Source organism: Carassius carassius, chromosome 14 (assembly GCF_963082965.1).
Source record: "Carassius carassius chromosome 14, fCarCar2.1, whole genome shotgun sequence".
Classification (NCBI taxonomy): Eukaryota; Metazoa; Chordata; class Actinopteri; order Cypriniformes; family Cyprinidae; genus Carassius; species Carassius carassius.
Window position 1 is genome coordinate 21821396 of NC_081768.1, and position 22837 is coordinate 21844232.

General features: G+C 38.3%; 1 protein-coding gene across 1 annotated transcript in view; it reads left to right on the top strand.

Annotated features, from left to right (window-relative positions):
- The first annotated feature begins 2920 nt into the window (after positions 1-2920).
- The window catches only part of vwc2 (von Willebrand factor C domain containing 2), a 26578-nt gene continuing 6661 nt past the window's right edge, over positions 2921-22837 (top strand). The window contains exons 1-3 of the mRNA XM_059566652.1: positions 2921-3530; positions 8746-9496; positions 11690-11819. Of these exons, the coding sequence (XP_059422635.1) occupies positions 8828-9496; positions 11690-11819 (799 nt within the window). The 5' untranslated portion in view covers positions 2921-3530; positions 8746-8827. The remainder of the gene's footprint in view (positions 3531-8745; positions 9497-11689; positions 11820-22837) is intronic.

The window sequence follows — 22837 nt, forward strand, 5'->3', positions numbered from 1 at the left end:
CCAAGCCTGCATTTATTTGATCCAAAGTAAAGCAAAACAGAAAAATTGTGAAATATTTTTACTAGCCTATTTAAATTAACTGTTTTCTATTTGGATATATTTCAAAATGTAATTTATTGAGATTTCAAAACTGAATTTTTTGTATCATTACTCCAGTCACACGATCCTTCAGAAATAATTCTGATATTCTGATTTGCTTCTCAAAAAAAAAAAAAAAAACACATTATGATAATGTTGAAACCAGCGGAGTAGATTTTTTTCAGGTTTCTTTGATCAATAGAAAGTTCAGAAGAACAGCATTTATTTTGAAATTGAAATCTTTTGAAAAATTATTACTTTATCACCACTTTTGATCAATTCAAAGTGAGGTGAAGAGACATACAGCCAAGTATGGTGACCCATACTCAGAATTCGTGCTCTGCATTTAACCCATCCAAAGTGCACACACACAGCAGTGAACACCAGTGTTGGGGAGTAACTAGTTACATGTAACGGCGTTACGTAATTTAATTACAAAATTAATGTAACTGTAATTAGTTACAGTTACTAAAAAAAAAAGAGTAATTAAATTACAGTTACTTATGAAATTTTTTACAATTACAAAGGGGATTACATTTGAAAATTTACACACATCCACATACAGATTTAACTGATTTCTTTCCCAAATTGCACTGACTATTCTGAGACATACCGCCCTGATAATTCCCGGGATGCGGAAACACAAGTCTAGTTTGTAGAATCCTCTTAAAAATGGAATTCCTAACGCGGACGGAATATGCCACATTATGGATGACTAAATCAAAAGTAGGTCAGTACACTTGAATCAAAACATGACATGGACTAGTGTCTGTGAATATTAAGCCCCAAAAATGCAATATATGACTTGCACATTCTGCGTGTCTGTGGAAATCAGGCGCGGACTGGACACCGGGAGAACCGGGACAATTCCCGGAGGCCTGGCAGCCGATTTTGCCCCACTATTTAATATCATTATTGTATAATTGCCTGCCGAATGTACTAAAGCGATCATTTGCGAATCCGCCATTTGATAATTAAATCTCTAATAAGTCATGAAGTGTTAGTCGTGACTCGCGCGCTCTCCGCGCCTCCGCCAAACGGTTTGGATCAGACTCCGAGTAATCAATGCGAGAGAGAGAGAGAGAGAGAGAGAGAGAGAGAGAGAGAGAATAGAGAGAGAGAGAGAGAGAGAGAATAGAGTGGACTGTGGAAGTGCACAGCTGGAGCAGAGAAGCAGAACTACTGTTCAGGGTTTCAGGTCAGTTTCATCTGTTTTAATATATTACTATAAATCCAGAGAAAATAGTTACTATTGTTTAACTGTGGTAACCAAAAATTTTAAATGATTTTACAAATTTACAAATCCATTTGCAAAAAACAAAACAAGGTTATTGTATATAGGCTAAAAAAAGCAGGGTCAATTTTTGTAAGGGAAAAACATGACTCGTGTACAGTATTAGGATTTTTCTATAAAGATATTGTAGTATTGTAGAGTATTGTATTGTAAAGTATAGTTTTGTTCAATCTTGAGTATTAAAGTCATGAGAGAGATGGATAACAGGGCAAAATAAAGAGACTGAAGAGAAAAATGGAAGTGAAGGTGCAGTTCAGGAGAGAACTTTTAATTATTTTGCATGTCCCCAAATTAAAGATTTAAACATTTTTTTATGTCAGGTCCGTACCAAAAAATAGTTTTGTCCATGAATTTGTTTGTATGAGTTTGAATTTTCCAGTCTGAATTTTTTTCCCAGTCCGCCCCTCCTGTAAATTAATGGCAAAGACATGGTTTCATTTACTACACATAGGCCTACTGAAGCTCGCAGTGTTTTCAACCTCTGCTGCCTCAATATAGGAGTACACGAGCACATAAACATAATTTCTAGAACTGCTCTGTGTCACTTCATGTGCATTTTACTTATTTTGAGAAAACTATCATCATATACAAAGAGACAGCAGTTCAAAAAACACCAATGTTTCAGGAGTTTATTACACAGAATACGTCACATGTTTATTAGATAACTGTATTTAAGTTGATGTATATGCTTTTATTTATTATTCTTTAATTTTCACAAATTTAGAAAAGTAATCAAAAAGTACTCAAAAGTAATTAGTTACATTACTTTAATAAAGTAATTGAAAAAGTTACACTACTATTACATTTTAAACAGGGTAACTTGTAATCTGTAACCTATTACATTTCCAAAGTAACCTTCCCAACACTGGTGAACACACACCCGGAGCAGTGGGCATTATTTATGCTGCAGTGCCCGGGGAGCAGTGGTGTTGCTGGCCTGAGACTCGAACCCACAAAAGAGTCCTTGCTAAATATAAGTGTTCATTTCTTTTATTTATTTTCCAAAAAACTAAAATTATATTGACTCTAAGCTTTTGAATAATATAGTGTATTATGTTGCAAAAGCTTTTTATTTCACATAAATGCTGATCTTTGGATCCTTATATTCATCAAAGAATACTGAAAAAATGTTTTATGTTTCATGTTTTAAATATTGATAATCAGCAAATCAGCATATTAGAATGATTTCTGAAGAATGTGACACTGAAGACTGGAGTAAAAATGCTGAAAATACAGCTTTGATCACACAAATAAATTACATTTTAAAATATATTCAAATAGGGAAAAAAAGTTATTTTAAATATAAAAATATTTCACAATATTACTTTTTTTGCTGTACTTTGGATCAAATAAATGCAGGCCTGGTGAGAGAGAGTCTTCTTAAAAAACAAAATATCTTACAGTTCAAAAACTGTTGATTGGTATAGATTACAGAAATGTTTTATATATATATATATATATATATATATATATAATTTCTGTCCCCCTCACTTCTGAAAAGATGGCTACGCCCCTGCAACAAATATTATCACATACACATAGAAACTCCATACGTGCGTGTGTTCTGATTTCACTGTTCCTAACTGAAAACATCAACTACATTCAGCGCAAATCGTGGCAGTAAAGTTCAGTTCTCGTGTGCATTTTCATCAGTTTTATACCTGCACACTCAAATGTATCTTTGTCCTCAGAATCTCGCGATCAAGGCCAGCACAGCAATCTGGAAAACAGACACGCTCATCGCCCATCTCAAGACGGATGTGAGAATGGATAGGCTGTGTCAAAACAACGTGAACGAATGATTAATCAAACAGTGAATTGTGTGAGTCCAGTAAGAGAATGTGCCACCTGGTGGTCAGAAAGGTGACGCGCTGTTTCCATTAAACTCCTCACCATGTGACGTAAGTCTGCCGGTTTATGTTTTTTTGTCACTGATGTTGAAGAGTCCACTCCTTTCTTTCAGTTCCCCGGCAAGAGCTGGGGAGACATTAACAGCCCTGACGTCCTCGTTAGTGGCAACATTAAAACTAAATGTACTATTTCCTGAGCTCAGTTGTGAGGTGATGAGGAGTGTGCGGAGACTGATGAACGAGTCTCTATATCAACTGTGTGACAACTATCTACACAACACATCAACCACACCGACGGAGAGATGCAGGTATGGACATCTAGTATGTTTTAACGCTTCTTAATGGCATTGTAAAGTTTCAGTTAAACGTTTAAGGAGAGTCCATATACTGTTCTGCATGACCGATGCGCTTAAACGTGCCCAGTATGAACGGAACTGATATTAACAGGCGCAGAGTTAAATATGAAATGGATAGATACTCGCTATGTTTGGTTTCCGTGAAGGCTTTTTCTTTGGGTTACGTTACGTTGATTAACTTATGTGGGTGATGTGAATATTAAGGATAATAGCTTCTGCAGACAGTGGTTTTGCATCTGCTTTGTGTCGCATCATTATCTACGCCTCTTTTTCTCATTCTCAGCTTCAACTCCAAATGATTGCCTCGGTTATTAAAGTGATTCTGCACCTGAGATGTCACACTTTCTATGGATAAATGTGAGGCTGCAGATGTGATTTTCGAGTGGATGTGAATGATGCTGTGAAGAGCACCTGTGCATTGCATCAACAGGCTCCACAGCCCAAAGGGACTGGAGTTGGGATAGCTGCATGGATGCATGGCTTTTTATGCTTAAATTCGAGTTTAGATGAACAGTTAATGATGTAATTTTAGTCTGAAATTGAGTGTTTCACATTTCATCAGGTTATTGTACATCTTGTTTGATGTCATAGCTATTTTCTCACTCTGATTTTTCCCTCCTTGATATTTTTCCATCATTAAGCTCATTGTTTTACATTAACACAGTTGTACCGTTTCAGTCTTATAAAATGCTTGGCCTAGCGTCATATTAAATAAATGGGACTTTTCACTCTTTGTATCGTTAAGCTTGTTTGTGTTCGCGGCCTTCGGATTATGGAAGGCTGTGTGTCGGACAAATTGGAACAAGGAGCAAGCTACCAGTGTCTTTAAATAACTAAATAACTATATAAATTTCAACCTTGGTGTTTTCGCCAATCCAGGCGTGGCTGTGTAATTTGACCTGTAACGGGGATTGAGTTTTCCGAAGTTAGGTTTTGGTGATTCTTTCCTCAGGCTTCGTGATCGCTCTGAACGGGTTTCTCTCGTGACTTATGAGTGAGAAACCCGGTGTGGAGTTGGAGCCGACTGCTCCGATCCACTTCACTAATCTAGTCCGATTTTTCACTTCGCTTTGAGGTTTGGCTTATTGTGGTACGATTTTAGTGGACAGAAAATAAATAAAGTAACTGACCAATTTTTTACCAACACACAGGGGCGTAGCACCAAATTCTGGGCCCTGTATCCTCTCAATGTCAGTGGGCCCCCTACACATGCCATTGTACGATGCGGTTGGCAAAATGAAAATTCAATTTTGAATGAAATTTTTTTTTTTATTATTTGAATATAAACAAGTATAAATAGTGTTTAAATCTATAATCAAATCAGATTATAGTAATGACTGGTTCTTTCATTTACCACCTGAATTGATGCATTTGGTCTACTTGTGCTCAAATACCTTTAAACCTTAGGCTACATCGGGTTCGTTTGTGTACTAACATTTTGATCCATGATACTGATGCAAGTTTTAAATTAAAAACATTTATTTTTGAACAGGAGGACACGAGACAACTGTACCCTCAGAAACCAATCAAATAAGCGAAGCCTGCCATAATGAAAAAAAAAATGTCAACTATAAAGGAATAACATTCCAGTTTTGTAAATTCCCATTAATTCCATTTTATTCCTGTTAACTCCCATGGAAATTTTCCAACTTTGAAAATTCCCAGAATTTTGCAACCCTATTCATTGGCTTTGATAACATCATGAATTTATTGAGCATTGACTATAGCTTTTAAGCACAGCACTGTTTGTTTCTGAAACTGGTTAATGTTGGCAACCTGACGTTAGGCCTGGCCCATAATTTACTTACAGCAACAAGCAGCCTGGTTGACAAACTAAGCTAAAGATTTAACATTAGCATACATACATTAGCAGCAGCTGTCTGGAGTTGACTACGTTAACTTTAATTTGATGTAGGTGCATGACAAGCAAACTCAGTTCACCTTTTGGAAAGAAAGCCGTCATCAGCTGCTCTTCCCCTCATTCTGCCTCCTTTCTTTTTCCTTCCTGTCTTTCTTTTTTTTGAAAGCCCGATTTGTGTTTTCAATATATTTTGAAATGAATAATGACATCAATTGGAAGGCCCAATTAATTCGAATTAGGCTACAAAAAAAAAAAAATTGATGGGATTTCAAAGGGCCCTCTCCCTAGACGGGGCCCTGGGTAGTCAGGTCCACCTTTCCCCCCACTACCACGCCCATGCCAACACATAAGCTCATTGATATTAATTAGCCTATAAGTGTATAAGCTAACTGAACTGTAGAACTGTATGAACACAATGTAAATTTAGTATAAGACTTCTGTGGTTCAGACAGGCTGTTGTTGTTAAAGTTGATGCAATGAAAATTCTAAATACATGTTCAATTTGATGTGTCTGGTGTCATTGGCTTCCAGCTATTTTTGGGTGTACAAAACATCTCATTTTGTTGCTTGATATTGCAGACTGGTGTGTCTTAACCATATTTTCTTAAATATGAACAAACTGGTTTGTAGAGCAAACAGTTTTACCATTTACTGCACTTTGTTATTCTTCTTGTTATTTCCTTACAGTGGAATCAACAATCATTTTGTCCCACAAGCTCAAATGTATCTACCTCCACTTTTGAGTTTGATGCCCACATTTTAACATATCATTAAGAACCGGCAGACAGAATCAAGAACCCACCTACTTTTTTGTTTATTTTTAGTCCGATAGTCCGCTACAATCGGATGTTCATGTACAAGAAATGATCTTTTGCTACTTCCGTTTTATTGTTACGTTAATATTATAGCATAGCTGTGATAACCTGCCTTGTGCCTATCAGCACATCAGCAATCATACTTGTGTGATGTTGCTTAAATATTTTTTCCACTGACCCCCCCCCCCCCCCCAATCTAAATTTATTTCACGATTAACCCCTTCGTGTCATTTAACAGATTAAATTGAAGTGAATTGGTTGTGCTTAGCTGGAGAGAAAATAGAGGAGTTATTAAAGTACTTGTGACTCAAGTTCCCTTGAGGCAATTTACTTTCGTGTCCATCACCCCCGTGAAAACTGATGCGTGGAGGTGCGATTGGAAGATTGCTGTCGCTATGTGTGATTACACCCGAGGCCGTCAGCCTTCACACGTTTCCAGTATGGAAAAGTTGTACATCTCTTCAAAAAAAAAGAGAAAATAAATGATTTAATTAATTATATATATTTTTTGGTTATTTTCTATTTTGCCAATATTCTGTACAGTCTATATTACATTTACTTAAAATGATTGCAACTAATTACTTAAAACTCTTTTTAAAATTCAGTATCAATCAAATCAGCTCCTTAAATGTGAGTAATTCTGCAAATAGATCAAATAAAACAATTAATTGGGTTAAAGGAGCATTGCGTAGGTTCTGAAATTTCTAACCGTTACTGACACCAGTGGCCGTTAGAGGAACTGCAGCCAGTCTCATGCTCGTTCTCAGTGCGCATGCTCTTTTTTTTTTTTTTATCACTTACGAGAAGTGTCCGTGGGTGTCTGAATTGTGCTGGAGGCTGGTCGCTTCTTTCCATCCGCAGAGTCCATTTGAAAACACTATTGCCGCTGCTTACTATAATGGTTGGTGTGCCGTACGGTTGTAAGCCCAAGTAGACCAGAATGCGCATGACGTCACATTTTGTGAATTTTCGCGCCAATTCGGGCCCGACTCCTCCACACACAATTGAGCCTACAGGCTGATAGAGGCAACCGTGGTGGACAGTCGAGGTGTCATTCTTTTTTTTACATCATGGTTGGCTCATACATGTTCAAATGAAAACTCTATCTTAAAGATTTTTTTTTAAGTAAAAACCTCCACATAGCTCCTTTAAACAAATGCAGTAAATTTGAATTAAAACAACTATCAATCTTATTAGTTCTAAATAACAATTTGTAATTTTAACAATAATTTATTTAGATTACATAACTGATTTCTTTATATTTTACATGTTTTATCCATCTCATTTATTTATGAGAAATGTATTGAGTGTATTGAGTGTAAATGAAATGTATTGAGTGACTAAGAGCATAGCCTTTGTTGTCTGTTGACCACATCACATTAACACTCACTACACAAACACTCATAAAATTAATAGCATTTATTTAATAAATGAAAGACCTCACAGAGGACAACACTTGCTACATGAAACATAACAAGGTTAACAATCAAATATTTGTTCATTAGTGAAACAAATCCGTCCCGGCAACAGATTACTAAACATGACAAAAAATAAATATAAATAAAAATAATAATACACAAAAACAGCAGAAATTTAAACAGTCACACAATGCAATCATAATCATTCATACTCTAATGCATACTGGGAGGACAGTAAATGGGTCTGAACCACAAAACTATTGTTGAAAACTGGATTGTGAGCAAAAGCAACATTTAGACAAGCAAATTGATGGTGGCTTATTTAAATTGTGGTCAATTCAAGATGGCTTATGGAAATTTGGTCAATTTATTGCAATCAGTGAATTATTATGCTCATTAGTTGTTAGTAAAAATTAGTAGCTATTATTTTAGTCTGCTTTATATTCTGTTCAACTTTGGTTAAATAAAACAACTTCTGTTAAATACCATTTACGCCTGCACGACTGCAACTTGAATTATTGAAGGGGTTTTTAAAGGAGTGTTGTAGATCACTGTTTCTAGTGTTGCACTCCTTAAGAGAATTGATTTTTGGGTCAGTTGTTTCGATAGCTGCTGTAGCCAACTTCTCTGACAGATGATCCATTTAAGTCATGTCTGAAAGATTGTATTTATGAGTTGAACGACCATGATTACATGTGTAAAACACTAAACTTTCTTCAAGACCCCAATTTAGAATTTGGGGACATGTCATTGAGAAAATATGTCGGATGCAAAGGGTGCAGCATCTGTATTTATGGAAAATTAGTTTGTACAAAATGTGATATTATTGTACAACTACAATAGGATATATAGCGATTCAATTAAAAGCAGCTTCATAAATCAAATAAAAACATAAAAAGCAACAACACATCATATTGGATCAATATAGTACCATATTGATCCAACCAAAGAACATGTCATAATTACAGCTTCCAAACTCATAAATACAAACTTCCCAGGAGGAACTGAATGCACTATAATATTGCATCGCCCCTGTCCATGGTGCTGAACTCTGCAGTTTGTTTCTTTTACAGATGTAACAATGCTTCTGCTGTACTAGACTCTACCTGCAATTTGAGGATTGTAATGTGAGTCCAGGTGCAGTCCCGTCATTTTATGCTGGTGGACAGGAGCGAGATGCTTCACTCGGCTGCCATGACAACAGGACTTATCTTTGTTAGCTGGCTCTTGTATACGAGCGCATGGGGCAATCCCATTGTGTCGGTGCCAGAGGGTGGGGAGAAAGAGCGCTTGGAGCGCGTTCTGACCCAGGCAAAGGAGGGTGCAATTAGCCCTGGTGCAAAACAGCGTCTGGAGGAGCTGAATAATCTTGAACTAGAGGGGATCAAGGGTGGGAACAAATCCAGTTCTAGCAGGACCAGACCCAACTTGAGTTCATTGAGACGAGGGTCCAAACTTCAAGGCAAGACCCTCGAAGCCTGGGGTGAGCAAGAATCACTCAAGCAAACCGAAGAGGTACCAACGGAAGAGGCCAATATCTCTCTGGATGTGATCGATGAGTATGCATACCCCGATTATAGGGGGAAAGGCTGCATGGACGAAACGGGGTTTGTGTTTGCCATTGGGGAAAAATTCACCCCGGGACCCTCCACCTGCCCATGCTTGTGCACAGATGAGGGTCCTCTGTGCGCCCAGCCAGAGTGTCCAAAACTTCACCCTCGTTGCCTGCGTGTCGACACCAGCCAGTGCTGCCCGCAGTGCAAAGAGAAAAAAAACTACTGTGAATTTCGAGGAAAAATCTACTCATCTCTGGAGGAGTTTAAGGTTAGCCCAACACAATAAGCACTTCATTATCCATATCCCAGCTTTAACTTTGGTTTATTTCTCACTTTTATCTGTATTCAACAGTCAGGAGTGCCAGTGTGACCTTTTTTATCTTTACCTCTATGAATCTCTGTTCATTATTGAGTGGAATTGAATTTTTGTGGTCCAGTGGAGTTTTCTGTCCAGTTGAAGAAATCTAATGTGTGCACATCATGTCTTGATTATATATTGATTTCAGCGAGCCAAAAATGAGATTTCAAAATTGCACATTTTTTCATTTTTAATCCATCACTCTTCCTCAGCCCCAGTCTTTCCCCAGGGAGGAGGCTCGCATCAAGATAAAATATTGTTTCTCCTGCATTTTCTGCCCTGAAAGTGTGAAGAGTTCAATTATTATGCAAACTAATGGTGACTTATCTTGCTTAGGCTGTTATGTAAGAGAAGACGACAGGTCTTTTTTCTCTGTAAGGCCCTATTATGATGCTCTCTAATTTTGCCTTTAGTGAAAAACGCATGTCATCAGTTTCAGAGTTAGCAGCAGGTGCACAAATGATTCTTTTTGAACTGCGTGTCTTGCCCCACAGTGTAGCCAAAGCCATTAGCTGCTTCTACAGCTTGTGCTCTTGATTCAATTTGCATTGGTTCCTCCTCCTGTGACATTGGAGTTTTTCTCCAAAACACCTGAGCTTTATGGCAAGCAGTGAGATTTATTAATGCAGAAGTCAGCATTAACACTTTTCACAAAGAGTGATAATGACCAAGCGCCGAATTTATTGGTTCTGCTCAGCCGCACCTAATGCATATGCAGACTGCAAAGGTAACAATTAAACCCTCGGCAGAACGAAATGAGTCCCGGTATCATATCTGTTTAGCCCCACAATACGAGCCTCTGAATGAATCCATTCTCACCTCTGTTGAACTTTTCAATTTTAGAAACCCCCTGTGAATTTTTATTTTTATTTTCCATCGCAATTGGAGGTGACACATTGTCCTCTGTTTGATTTGTTGGAGATTGTCTCAGGAGATACTGTGTGCAGAAGGGTCTTTTTACAGAAATGCTAATGCCAGAAAAGTCTTCTGTATTTTATGCTTGAAAGCAGAGAGAAGAAGCAGTGAGCAAAACTGATCGTTTGTTCATAAATACAGTATGTGATTTTGGAGACATCTGTAGAGACACATGAATGCTTGAGAAATCCACTGTGTGACAGAAAGACTCTGAATTTATCACATGAATACAGTTCAGCTTAGGTTCATAAAATGCATGTGGCTGTTTCTTCAACTATGGGCATTTTGTGTGCAGTGGATTTTTAAAAATTAAACCCTTTTTGTACTTGCTACTTGGTTTAATTATATCTTCTTCTCCAAATTCACTGAACCATCATTTCCACCGCATCTGAAATCACCATTCATGAAAATGATGGTGGTGGAAATGACATTTAAAGCATTAATGGAAAAAAATGGCAGACTCTTTCCCCTACTAAGGCTAATTTCATAGCTGGCATTTTTTATTTCGTAGAGATACAGACTTTTTTACAGATTTTTTTGCATACTTCGACAGAATGCAACTGCTAAAAATATTGGGTAACACTTTACTTAAAGCCTTTATGTATAATGCATTATAAAAGTAGTTTTAATGCATTAATTATGCCTTGTAATACATTGGCAGCTGACTTGCTGCCTCGCTGCCTTATCAGGCAATGACTTTACAGGCAGTGGAACTGTTTAATGATCTACAATAAAATAGAATGAGTTTTGGTGATAACTAAACGGATATTTAATTACTATAATACTGAATGGAACACAGAAGATTGTGGGATATCAAAGGCAGTGAAAGAAACATCTACACTGCCTAGCCTGCCTTCAAAAATCGATCAGATGAAGGTATCTCATGAGACAGGAAGTGAAGCTGGCTAACTTTGGATTTGGATTTGCCTTGATGCCTCTCTACCATGGAATGTGTCCTCTGAAGGCAGCATTTTTCAGTTTTCGGATGCAGTCCCGATAATACTTATTAAATCATTGTTACACTATGCATTTTAAATTCGGTTTTAATTATTTACGACAAGCTATAATGTATGACGGAAAACATTATGAATAATTAGCATAAACGATGAGTTAATGAGTTCAGTGATTGTAATAGTATAACGAAGGTCGCTACAGAAGGCTTTGTTTCTCATTTACCTGTGTTTCCAGGTGTCTCCATGTGAGAAGTGCCGTTGTGAACCCAGTGGAGAGGTTCTGTGTTCAGTGTCAGCTTGCCCACAGACCGAGTGTGTTGATCCGAAATATGAGCCTGACCAGTGCTGCCCAGTGTGTAAGAGCGGTAAGTGGTCATTTTCTTCCAGCCTTTCTCTCTTTCTTTCTCTGTTATTCCTCCTCATACCTCTCAAACCGCCATCCCCCGAACCGCAAAACCCCCGCTGTGTCCCCCAGGAGCGAGAGAGAGGTAGGATAGAATCGCTTCTGTAAAATGACCACAGAGACTTCTGTCCACTTCACCCAATTACTATACCATGAAGAAAATTCACAGAAAGCATGCACAGAACCTCAGATCTCACCGCCTCTCGTATGGCCTACGTGTGCATCCATCTTATTGTTCTATAATAGCCAGTTTACCTCAGTGAGGTGATGCAAACCCGAGGAGATCATATTTGTCTGCAGGCCTTTGTTTAAGATAGTTGCCGGCATGCATTATTCAGACAGCAATAGCACTAATGAATCTGCAAGGTTGCTCTGCTTGTTTTCAGGAGGTGGGGTGATTAGCGCAGGCAGGTGTTTCGGTTGCAGTCTGCTTTCTCCAGCCCTAGGGCACAGATGATTAAACTTTTACACATGTTTTTTTCCCCTCCATTTGGCTGCAAATACAGAAGTATAAGGTACATAAATGTACTCTCTCATCAAAGCGCCCACTGCAGAGACGGAAGTATTTTCAAAGCCACTCTACATGAAAAGCTCCCTTGCACGGCAGCCTTTTTTTGCTCCGGTACAAAATCTAGTGAGCTGCCTACAAAGAAGCATTTTAAGAGATGTTCGTTGCGCTCCCGACAAGGAACCTTCTTTTGGATGAATTCTTAGGCAGAACATTACGTGCATAACTTTGCAGAGAAGGCAAACCTATAAGGCAATGTATAAGGCAAAACAAATCCAAGATAGTTGACAAGGAGTTGATGATCAATTATTAATTTTCAAAATGTTCATTCGGTATGGAAAAGTTATTTATAAAATGTTAACACTTTTTTTTGCAATAAATATGATTTTTTCATATTATATCATGTATTGGCTATCAAGAACAACTAATAATGAACAACTGGTTGGTTGGTACAGTGTTGTTGGCTGTATTTAGGCTGTATCTATTTGAAATACTGTACAAAAATACTGCAAAATCTGTAATATTGTGAAATATTATTCCTAATTAACTGTTACTTATTGTTTGTGCTGTTTAATATTTTTGAGGAAACCATGTTTTAAAATCAGGATTATCTGATGAATAGTTCGAAAGAACAGCATTTATTTGAAATAATTTTTATCAATTTGTCTTTACTGTTACTTTTTATTTTACATACTTGTTGAATAAAAGTATTTACTTTTTACCCCAAAAAATAAAATAAAAATAACTGACTCAAAACTTTTAAATGGTTGCTTTGATAGTAGTATTGATAGTATTGATCATTGTATTGATCACTCAAAATACATGAGCTAATGTTAATTTATACATTAAAAAAAGCAAAAACAACATGTATGAGTATGTATAAATTAACATTGTTCCATATTAAGAAGTGCTGTAGAAGTATTGTTCACTGTTACTTAATGATACCAAATGTTTGACTGCCTGAATCCTTCACTGGTTGATGCTACACTGATTTATAGTAGGTTAAAAATGCATAAATAGTGTGCATTTTTAAATAGTAGTGATCACGTAATAAAAACGATAACTCACACTGGCGTAGTGCCACATATATAAAGTTGGCAAAGCATCATCTTTTAGTTTCAGTATTTCTAAAAATCCCAAGTCAAATTTGCCTTGTTTGTAAACAAATCCGCGATAAAATGACGTGAACAAAGGAACACGTTCTTACTGATGTGGTCTGGCACTTCATGAAAAATAAAGTACATCAAATAAAGTTTGTCATTTGGTTTCTGCATTGACCTGCGTTTACTGCTCTTTTCATTTACCTACTGTACGTGTAAATTGGTGGGCGGAGCTAAATAGGCAGCGATGTAGAAGCAGGCGTTGATCTTCATCGGTGGAGGCCGTGTTTAGCATCACTATTACATTATAAAGTGGTACATTCCACAAGCTGTTGTTTTGGCAATTTGGCTTCAATATAAGCTGTTTTTAGATTAACAAGAATGTTTTGTGCTCTGAAACTTACATAATGTTTTTTAGCACAGTGACCTGTTATATGTAAAATTAATTATTTTATTGTAAAATTAGTTAGTATACTGTGTTAATGAAATCAATTGAAAGTTGAATGAGGAGCGCTAATTGTGTGATGACAGTTTAGATGCTACCTATTGTCACGGGAGGAGCACAAGACAGACACAGTGGGCGTGGCGTCAGGCCTCGGAGAGGCTTTTATTAACAGAAATCAAATAAAACGGGATAAAAGTGGCCAAAGGGGAAGAGTGTCCAAAATAAACAGGGAATCTGGTGTCCTCGTCGTGCTGCGGGGTTTGTGTAGGTCGGGCAGTGTTCATGGAGGAAGGGTCCAGGTAAGGGGCGGAGTCCGGCGGCCGCACACGCTCCCCTCTTCGGTCCGGGGCGCGAAGGGTGGCGGCTTCCTCTAGCGGCCGCATCACTCTCGTTGGCCGCGGCGCTGGCAGGGGATGGACGGCCCGGCATCCTTGCCCAACGGCCGTGTAAACGGGTGCGGTTCCCATCCGGATCACGGGTCCGGCAGCTCACGTCTCTGGTGGCGTGGAAGTCCCTCAACGCACCCTTCCTGGACCCACGAGGACACCAGTGTGCATGCACGGGGAAGAGACCGGTCTCCCGAGGAGAGGCGCGTTGGGCTTTTAAACAGCGGCGGTGATGAGGCTCCATTTCCTTCAGGTGTGCTCCATCACACACTGCCAGCCCTGACTCGTCCAGCGCCCCTCCTCTCACACACCCACTCCAGTCGGGAGCCTGGTGAAGGGCGGCGATTTAGGACGGGGTGCCGGTGACAATCAGGGAGGAGGCAGCTGACTCGTCACACTATGTAGACAAAAGACAGCGAGGTTTCTGAACAGACCTTTTGTCTGCCTTGTGCGTGCTGTTGTTCTCTTTTTGGCCAGAGGACTGTTTTTCCGGTGGGGGGAGGAAAAAAAAGCAGTGACCTTGGGTTAGTGTGTGAGTGTTCTGTGATTGGAACACATTACAATGTCTTTGGAGAAGTTTTCTAAATCAGTGTGGGTTATATAGAGCTGTTTGAGATGCTTTTAGACAGCATGTCCAAGACTGTTGCTTCTTGTGTATGCCTGGATCCTGATCTAATATGGCACCGGCAGCCACGCTGCCTCCTTCAGCAGAAATGAAATGATGACTTGGTAAATGGATCTCTGACTCGGGAGCTAAACTCTCAGCATAGTGTGGACAATAGGGGGAAGGGTGATGTGGGGCAATTATTTTAAAGAGCACACATGTTTAAATGAATCATCTTGGCATTTGCCGAGATGCCGCCAAGACTCCCTGATCCAATATCTCAGTTGGTGTTTGGCTGTGAGATGGAATCCAAGGAACAAAAGCGGGCCAATTTCATCAAGTCGTGCCGTGGTGAATTCAAACAGTTTTACAAATGTATGTGCACACTCAAGCAGTCAAGCTGTGTGGTTTTATGATGGATTGGAAACATTTTTGCTCAACGCACAAGATTACAGCCGCCTAGTGATTTCACGGCGTGCCGTAATACCGTGACTCGTCTCGGCTTCGTTGCGCTTGCCAGGTAGTCTGCAATTTGATTTCATCTGGGAATTGTTTCGATAGATAAAATCACTCTAATACTCTGTTTGTGTTTCCTGTGGTTCCTCCGCATGTCTTGTGGGGGTGGATCACAGAGAGATGCGAGTGCAATGGGTGGCACCTCTGAGGCTTTTGCTGTGAATGTCTGAGGTACAAAGACTCCTGAACAGATGCAGAGCAAGAAGCAGCCAGATGCTCTGACCCCATGAGATTTGCACTCTTCAAAAAGTAAGACTTCAAAGCTTTGCGCGGTGACACCGTAGGATGGGTGCAGGCTGTGACAGCTAGTTCTAACATGGCATCTGATGAGGATGATAATCACATACAGAAACTTAGCGTTTGACAGGAGAGAACACCAAGGAGGCCATTGGCATTGTTTTTAAAGACTGATACTGGACCCCTTGGAAGTACATCATTTCAAGTCCGGCATAGAGTCACTTCTGAAGAGCCAGTCATTTTAGCCAGAAATGTCAATATTGATCACTCTGAAGCCAAAACGATAGTATGCCAATGTCGATGGGCTAATAGCGCCGCAAGAACATCTGGGTAATGCTCTGTTAACAATTCCTGAACGATCTGAATTCTGTTGCAAAGAAAGAATGTTGCAAACAGGATGCAGAATTGTAATTCAAATTTAAATTTAAGGAAGAATAAATCAATTGAGTTCAAATAATTGTACGTTTTGACTTGAAAAGTAATGATTATCAAGACCAGCTTTGAATGATGGCTTGTTAAAGCCATATTTGGAGATTGTAAAACAAAACAAAACAAAAAAACTTTTTTAGTTTTGAAGATTTTTTCATAAGATTTGTTATATTTGATTTTGTTGTTTGTTTCTGAATATTTACAGATGCATGGTCAAGGGTTTTGGTCAGTAAGATTTTTACTTTTTTTTGAACGGAACTAATACTTTTATTTAATTAATCGAAAGACAGTTTGGCAATAATGAGATTTAAAATGTTACTAAAATAAAATTGTAAATAAATGCTGTTCTTTTGAACTTTCTTTTTATCAAAGAATCCTGAAATGCATCATGGTTTCCACAAAAATATTACGCAGCACAACTGGTTTTGACCATATTATATTATTATTAGAATGATTTCTGAAGGATCATGCGAAACGGAAGACAGAAGTAATGGCTGCTGAAAATTCAGCTTTGCATCACAAGAATAAATTACATTTTAAAATATATTAAATAGAAAACAATTATTTTAAATTGTAACAGTAATTCAGAATATTACTGTTTTTACTGTATTTTTGATCAAAGAAATGCAATCTTGGTGAACATAAGCGATGACTTTTAAACATTTTATTGACCACAAATTTTAATGGTTGGATGGATAGGCAGTTCAATAGAAACTATCCTAAGTGGTGATGTGAAAATTAACAGCTGATTTCAGATGGCTGTCACTGGGAAAAAATGCTTCTTTGCATCAGTTAATGTATCTACAAATATGGACTAAAGGAGCATTGCTAACCAGCTAAAACTTGACCCCTTGCTCAAAACAAAACTTTTTCAACTTTCTGTGTAAGTGACTTGTCCAATAAATCAGAAGGAGAATGATTATTTAATTGGTAACATTAAGAGTCAATTACCATCTGATTGACTGTGCCTTTGTATGAAAGACCGGCCCTTTGAGAAAAATGTGGTGTCTAAGGGATGAAATGATAATAGCTGCAGTAGAAATAGGGACTGTCGTCTTCATTTTGGTTGGCAGACTTGACACTGAATGGGGAAGCAGTGAGGAGAATCGATTTCTAAATGGGTTGCAAGCATTCCTCTCATAATCATAATCTTGTGCTCGGTTCACGCTCACCACGTCATACCCAGCAGGGGCTACAAAAGCCTCTCCCTCTGAACTGTTTTAGCTCAGGTCACAGAAAGCACACAATTCAAAAGACGTAAATGCTTGTAATTTGTTCGGTCATTAGAACGCCTCATCATTGAGCTGATTCATCTGTGGCCAGCTTCAGCAGCTTGCAGAAAATGTAGAAAACAGTGCAAGGCCACCTACATCTTCAAGGCCGGTGTGCAAATCATCCTATTAGCCACAGTTTCATTAATTTTAAAGGGGTCCTATTATGCTATTTTACAAAGTCTTGATTTAGTTTTGGGGGTGTACTAGAACAGGCTCTCATAGTTGTTCGAAAAACACATTATCTTTCACATATTTTACATTATTACAACACCTATCTCCCCCGTCTGGCATAAACGGCTCGAATAGTTCCTGCATCAAATGAAGGCCCGCCTTATGAAATACGAAATTTGCTGTGATTGGTTAGCTTTGCAGAACATGAAAGCAACATTACAGACTAACCAATGTTGAAAAAGTGAAAAAGCATAATAGGACCCCTTTAAGTGGTTGTTAAGACGTGAAAAGCACAAAGGGTGCATAAAGCAGTTACGAGGGCTAATATCTCTATTTGTTGCTCATGAAGAGTAGAGGTAAGCACCTCTTTCTTAGCTGCTGAATGAAGTATTATGTTCCCGTGCAGAGCACTGCATGGGTCTGTTGTTGGAAGAGTATGCTTGGAGACACTTGAGGAAGTGCCATGGGGGGAGATGAAAGTGAACGCTATTGCTAATATCCACCCCAGGCAGTTGTTCATGAATATCAAAGAACATCTGTGAGGAGCTGCAATGTTGGGACTCAGAAAGAAGGGGGTGAAAAAAACCCATCCCGATTCAGTCATAGCACTCCCGCGCTCTTTTCTCTCACTGAGGGACTGTCAGTAAATAAGAAACTTGGCACTGAGTGATTCTTTTGAGTGCTTTTTGCTGCTTTAAGATTCATAGAGAAAGCTGCAGCAATATCACAAACTCCCAAAGATGTTAGACCCTCTTTTAGGTAAGGATAAATGTGCTTTTATAAGGAATTTTTGTGTGATAATAAAAACAGCATCAACTGGTCATATAATCTTTAACCATATTCAATTAGTCACTATAAAGCTTCACATAACTGCCTAGGTGCTTTGAATGAATCAGTGTTTTTGAGCAAACAAGTGAGGAAATAGTGTAAAAAAACTGAACAACAAGTGTACAAATAGTTCTCTTTTTCTTTCAAGTACTGGCTCTGACAATTATTTTTTTCTCCTTTTAAAAAGCATAACAGTTTTCCTTCTTTCAAAGGCTCATGGAACGACTCAAATTGGCACTGAACAAATCATCGTAGGTGCGTTGTCTTTGACCTTAAAGAAATAGTTCACCAAAAAAATTATTAAATTCTGTCATCAATTACTCACTTTCATGTCATTCCAAACCTGTAAGACCATCGTTCATCTTTGGAACACAAATTAAGATATTTTAGATGAAGCTACAGGAATATTTTTTTAGTGCACAAAGGAAACAAAAATAATAACTTCATTCAGCAATTTCTTCTTTTCTGTGTAAGACGTGGTATTCGTATGTGTGGTATTCTCGTAAAAAATAAACTTGTTGCTTCTGTAGCAGATCTGACCCGAATCAGACAATTAAAAGAGTCGATCAGGACTGTGGTTGAAACATGAGCCAAATTCCTCAGGAAGGCAACCGGAGGTCATAAATCAGTCCTAGTGCCACAAGTCAGAAACAAGTTAACCAACCAACCAACTCTTTCACAGAACAGCTTTCGACATTAACACCATTAGAACAATTATTAACAATTTCAATTCGGAGAAGAGATTGTCAAATTTGGGGCAAGTAATTGAGATGCAACGCCGTACATCACATGTTAACCCATGAGAGTACTACACAAGATCCTTTGGATTGACTTCCCCCAGCAGAACCAGACTGAAATTCCTAAGTGGAACTTTTAACCTCTGGTCTCCACGGAAATCTTGGTCAAAAGAATGGCACAGAAACTGTCTTTTCTACATATATGGAACAAAATGAACTCAAAAAGACTTATAAATGAATATCAGTCCATCGCTTCACTCCTTATTCATTTATATGTAACCCACACATTTGACTATCATGTTATAATCACTTATTGTGTTTGTCTTTGAAATAACTATTGGATCGTTTAAGGATACATATTCATGTTTAGTGTGTAAGTGTTTGAATCTGTTAGCTTGAAACAGTCATGACCATCAGTTATTTGTCAAATCATCATATTCTTGTTATAGGAATCATGTCCAAAATTAGACACTGCAAGAGCGGGAAAATTCGGACAACGTGCTTGATAAAATAACATATGATTTATGATACCCCCCGAGCCAAGACAATATCTGATTGGTCAAGACAACATTTGAGGTTTGGCCAACAGGCCAGTTTAAATACTTAGGACACCATAAAATTTTGCTTTAAGCTTGCGTTTAGCTTTTGCTATCAGTCATGTCTGCTTTTTAGCTTTTAGCTTGATTCTTAGCTTCTGCTATTAGTCATGCCTGCTTTTAGCTTTGCTTCTTAGCTTTAGCTTTTAGCCATGCTGTTAGTCATTACTGTTCTTTGAGCGCGGTTCCAGCGTGCTTTCGTCCTGCACGCCTGCTGCTAATTAGCCACAATGAGAAGAAACACCACCTAGTCTCGTCAAACTTTACTTCTTTTCTTTTCCGTTTGAGAGTTTCGTGTTCTGAGTTAAGTTTTGTAACGCCGTTCTCCGAGTCTGACCTCGAGTGCCCGTTTCAACTTCAACCAGCCCACGCAACTCCGCGTCTTCAGCCAACGCCCAACTACGGGCTTCCCAAGACGTCACTTCAGCAACTACTGAACTTCCAGCCAATCAGCGACATCGGGAAACCCCCTTTCAACGACAACAAAGGGGACTCCCTTTACACAGGAGTCGCAAGTAACTTTACCTCCATACTCTGACCTTTACTGGTGTATCTTTAAATTTTAACCTCATTGAGGAACTCAATGCGATGGTTAATTAAGTGATTGATGGTTGTTCATGTCTATGCAATTTAACGTATTGCTGTAAACTTGGGATTCCACATTTCCATTTTCTTAAACTCATCTTTCCCTAACTTTCGATCTTCCTGCAACTCGTGTGAATGTGTGAGTGCGTGCGTTCATGTGTTAGATTAGTTTATATGTCTTAGATTTATCCAATAAAGCCTTATTCATATTGAAAAGAGAAGTATCTTGTGTTTTGTGCTTACAAGTTAATGTCTTAAACTGCCGATCTTGTTACTGTGCTAATTGATAGTGTTTTCACTATACATTTAGGATATTAATATCCAGTGCAGATTTGATGTTAAACGGCTCGTTCAGTGAATCGCAGGGCATCTCAGTGATCAGCCGTGAAACAGTGATTCTGTTCAAATTCCCTTTAAAATCTTAAATTATTCCCTTTGAGCTAAATTGACCTGTTTCCCTTACACTTCATAAAATTATGGTTGAACCACTGATGTCACATGGACTATTTTAACAATGTCCTGACTACCTTTCTGGGCCTTAAAAGTTTCAGTTGCATTGCTGTCTATGGAGGGTCAGAAAGCTCTTGGATTTCATCAAAAATATCGTAATTTGTGTTCGAAGATAAACAAAGGTCTTCCGGATTTGGATGGATATGAACGTGAGGAATTAATGACAGAATTTTAGTTTTTGGGTGAAATTTCCCTTTAAGTGCCCTCCGAAGGCAGTGGAGAAAGAAATTTACCCACCAGTCTCTGCTCATCACTCCTGCCTAAAAGGATTTTGAATAAAAGTTAAAACTGGGACATGTTACAAGGTGTTCATGTACGTTGCGAATGTGAATCAGTTGCAAGTTTCGCAGCAAAAACAGAAAAGGGATGAAGATTTATTTTTTTAATAAATAAATGTTCAATGACCATGCATTGTAAACTTATGCTAACACCTACTGGTGTATTGATTTAATCAGCTGAAAGAATCTGTGAACAAATCAGTGAATTAATTTGAACTAATCTTTTTAGGGAACTCAAAAGAGAGTAATTGAGGTGAATCAAAATATCCTGATATGTGTCTAATACCTTGAATGTGTTACAAACATGAAGAGATGCTTTTTATTTCCCTGTAGTCCTTTCCTTTTTGTCCACCTCCTCTCATGTGGGCCATCGCCTTGGCAACGTACAGGGAAAAAACCAGCCCTCTTCTAGAAGGGCTCAGACACTGGGGTCACTGCTAATCTGAGGAGGTTGTAATAAACATTTCGAGCATGAGCCGAAAGCCCCGAAAATCCACGTTGCTGGGGGGAGAAAGGTATCGCTTGCATTTTCTCAAAAAAAAAAAAAGAAAGAAAAAATTGGAGGGAGAAATATTCATGGGGGCTTAAGAGCGGCCCCAGAAATCACTTTCAGGCCTCAGCTCATCTCAAATACTTCTTCTTTTTCTTTCTTCCTCTGGAGAAATATGTTCACCCGGATTTGTTGCGCTGATGGTTTTATCCGTTTGTAATGGGGCTTGATGCTCTGCGATACAGAAGGGGAGAAGTAGAGGACAGTGATTTTATATGCACAGCACCTCCAGCTCTCTGTACTTTCTCCTGAAACACTATTTTTCCAGTCTTTTATGCCCAGGAGATGCGGGAAAGTAGGAGAACAGGATTTAAAAAGCAAACCGCACAGATAGAAGTATGGATTTAACAGATGTCTGAAATCAAAATGCCATGCATTTATGTCAAAAGCATCTTTCTCATACATGAAAGCTCAACAAATTAGAAAGAATCCTGGGGCCGGATGCACCAGCTGTGTGTAAGTATAAGCTAAGCCTAGTTTTGATGCAAAGAAACAGCATGCACACTAATAAAATATTTTCGCATTGCACCATTAAACTTGAAATGTTGAACTTTATATAAATTAAATATTTACATAAAGAGTAGTGGTTGGAATGAAATAGCAAACTGACTTAATTACATAATATTTCAATTCTTTAGAAATGGAAATGTTAACGTTGACACTCATTTACATATTAAGAGCGAGAACGTTATGTGAATAAATTACTTGATTAGCGGCTCTTCAACACAAACCTGAACTAAACAGCACTCCTCTGTGTACATTGATCTGTGTTGTGCATGTCTAATAAAATCAATTATGATAAAAAAATAATAATTAAAATGTACTCAGCCATCTAAGATTTACATCCCTTGCTGACCAACGGATTCTCTGCAGTGAATGGGTGCCGTCAGTCCAGACAGCTGATAAAAACATCACAATTATACATATGTAGTACTGGTCAGTCTAAACAAAAATCTGTATCGTGTGCTTTTTTTTAAGGATTCTTTCTGTTTCGTGATTTATCATGTTTTTCTCCCCTGCACTCTGCCATCAGAATGCATCAAACAGTTGCACAATCACTGCATTTTAATCATGCTCCAAACAGATTGTGAGCAGAATGCTATATGTAATATGAAGAGTTGATGTAAATTAAATTGTATAATTTCAAAATCTGAAGAAAAACATAATGGTCTTACCTTAGCTTTGTTAAACTATACAGCATAAATTAAATCTGCACAAAAAAAACA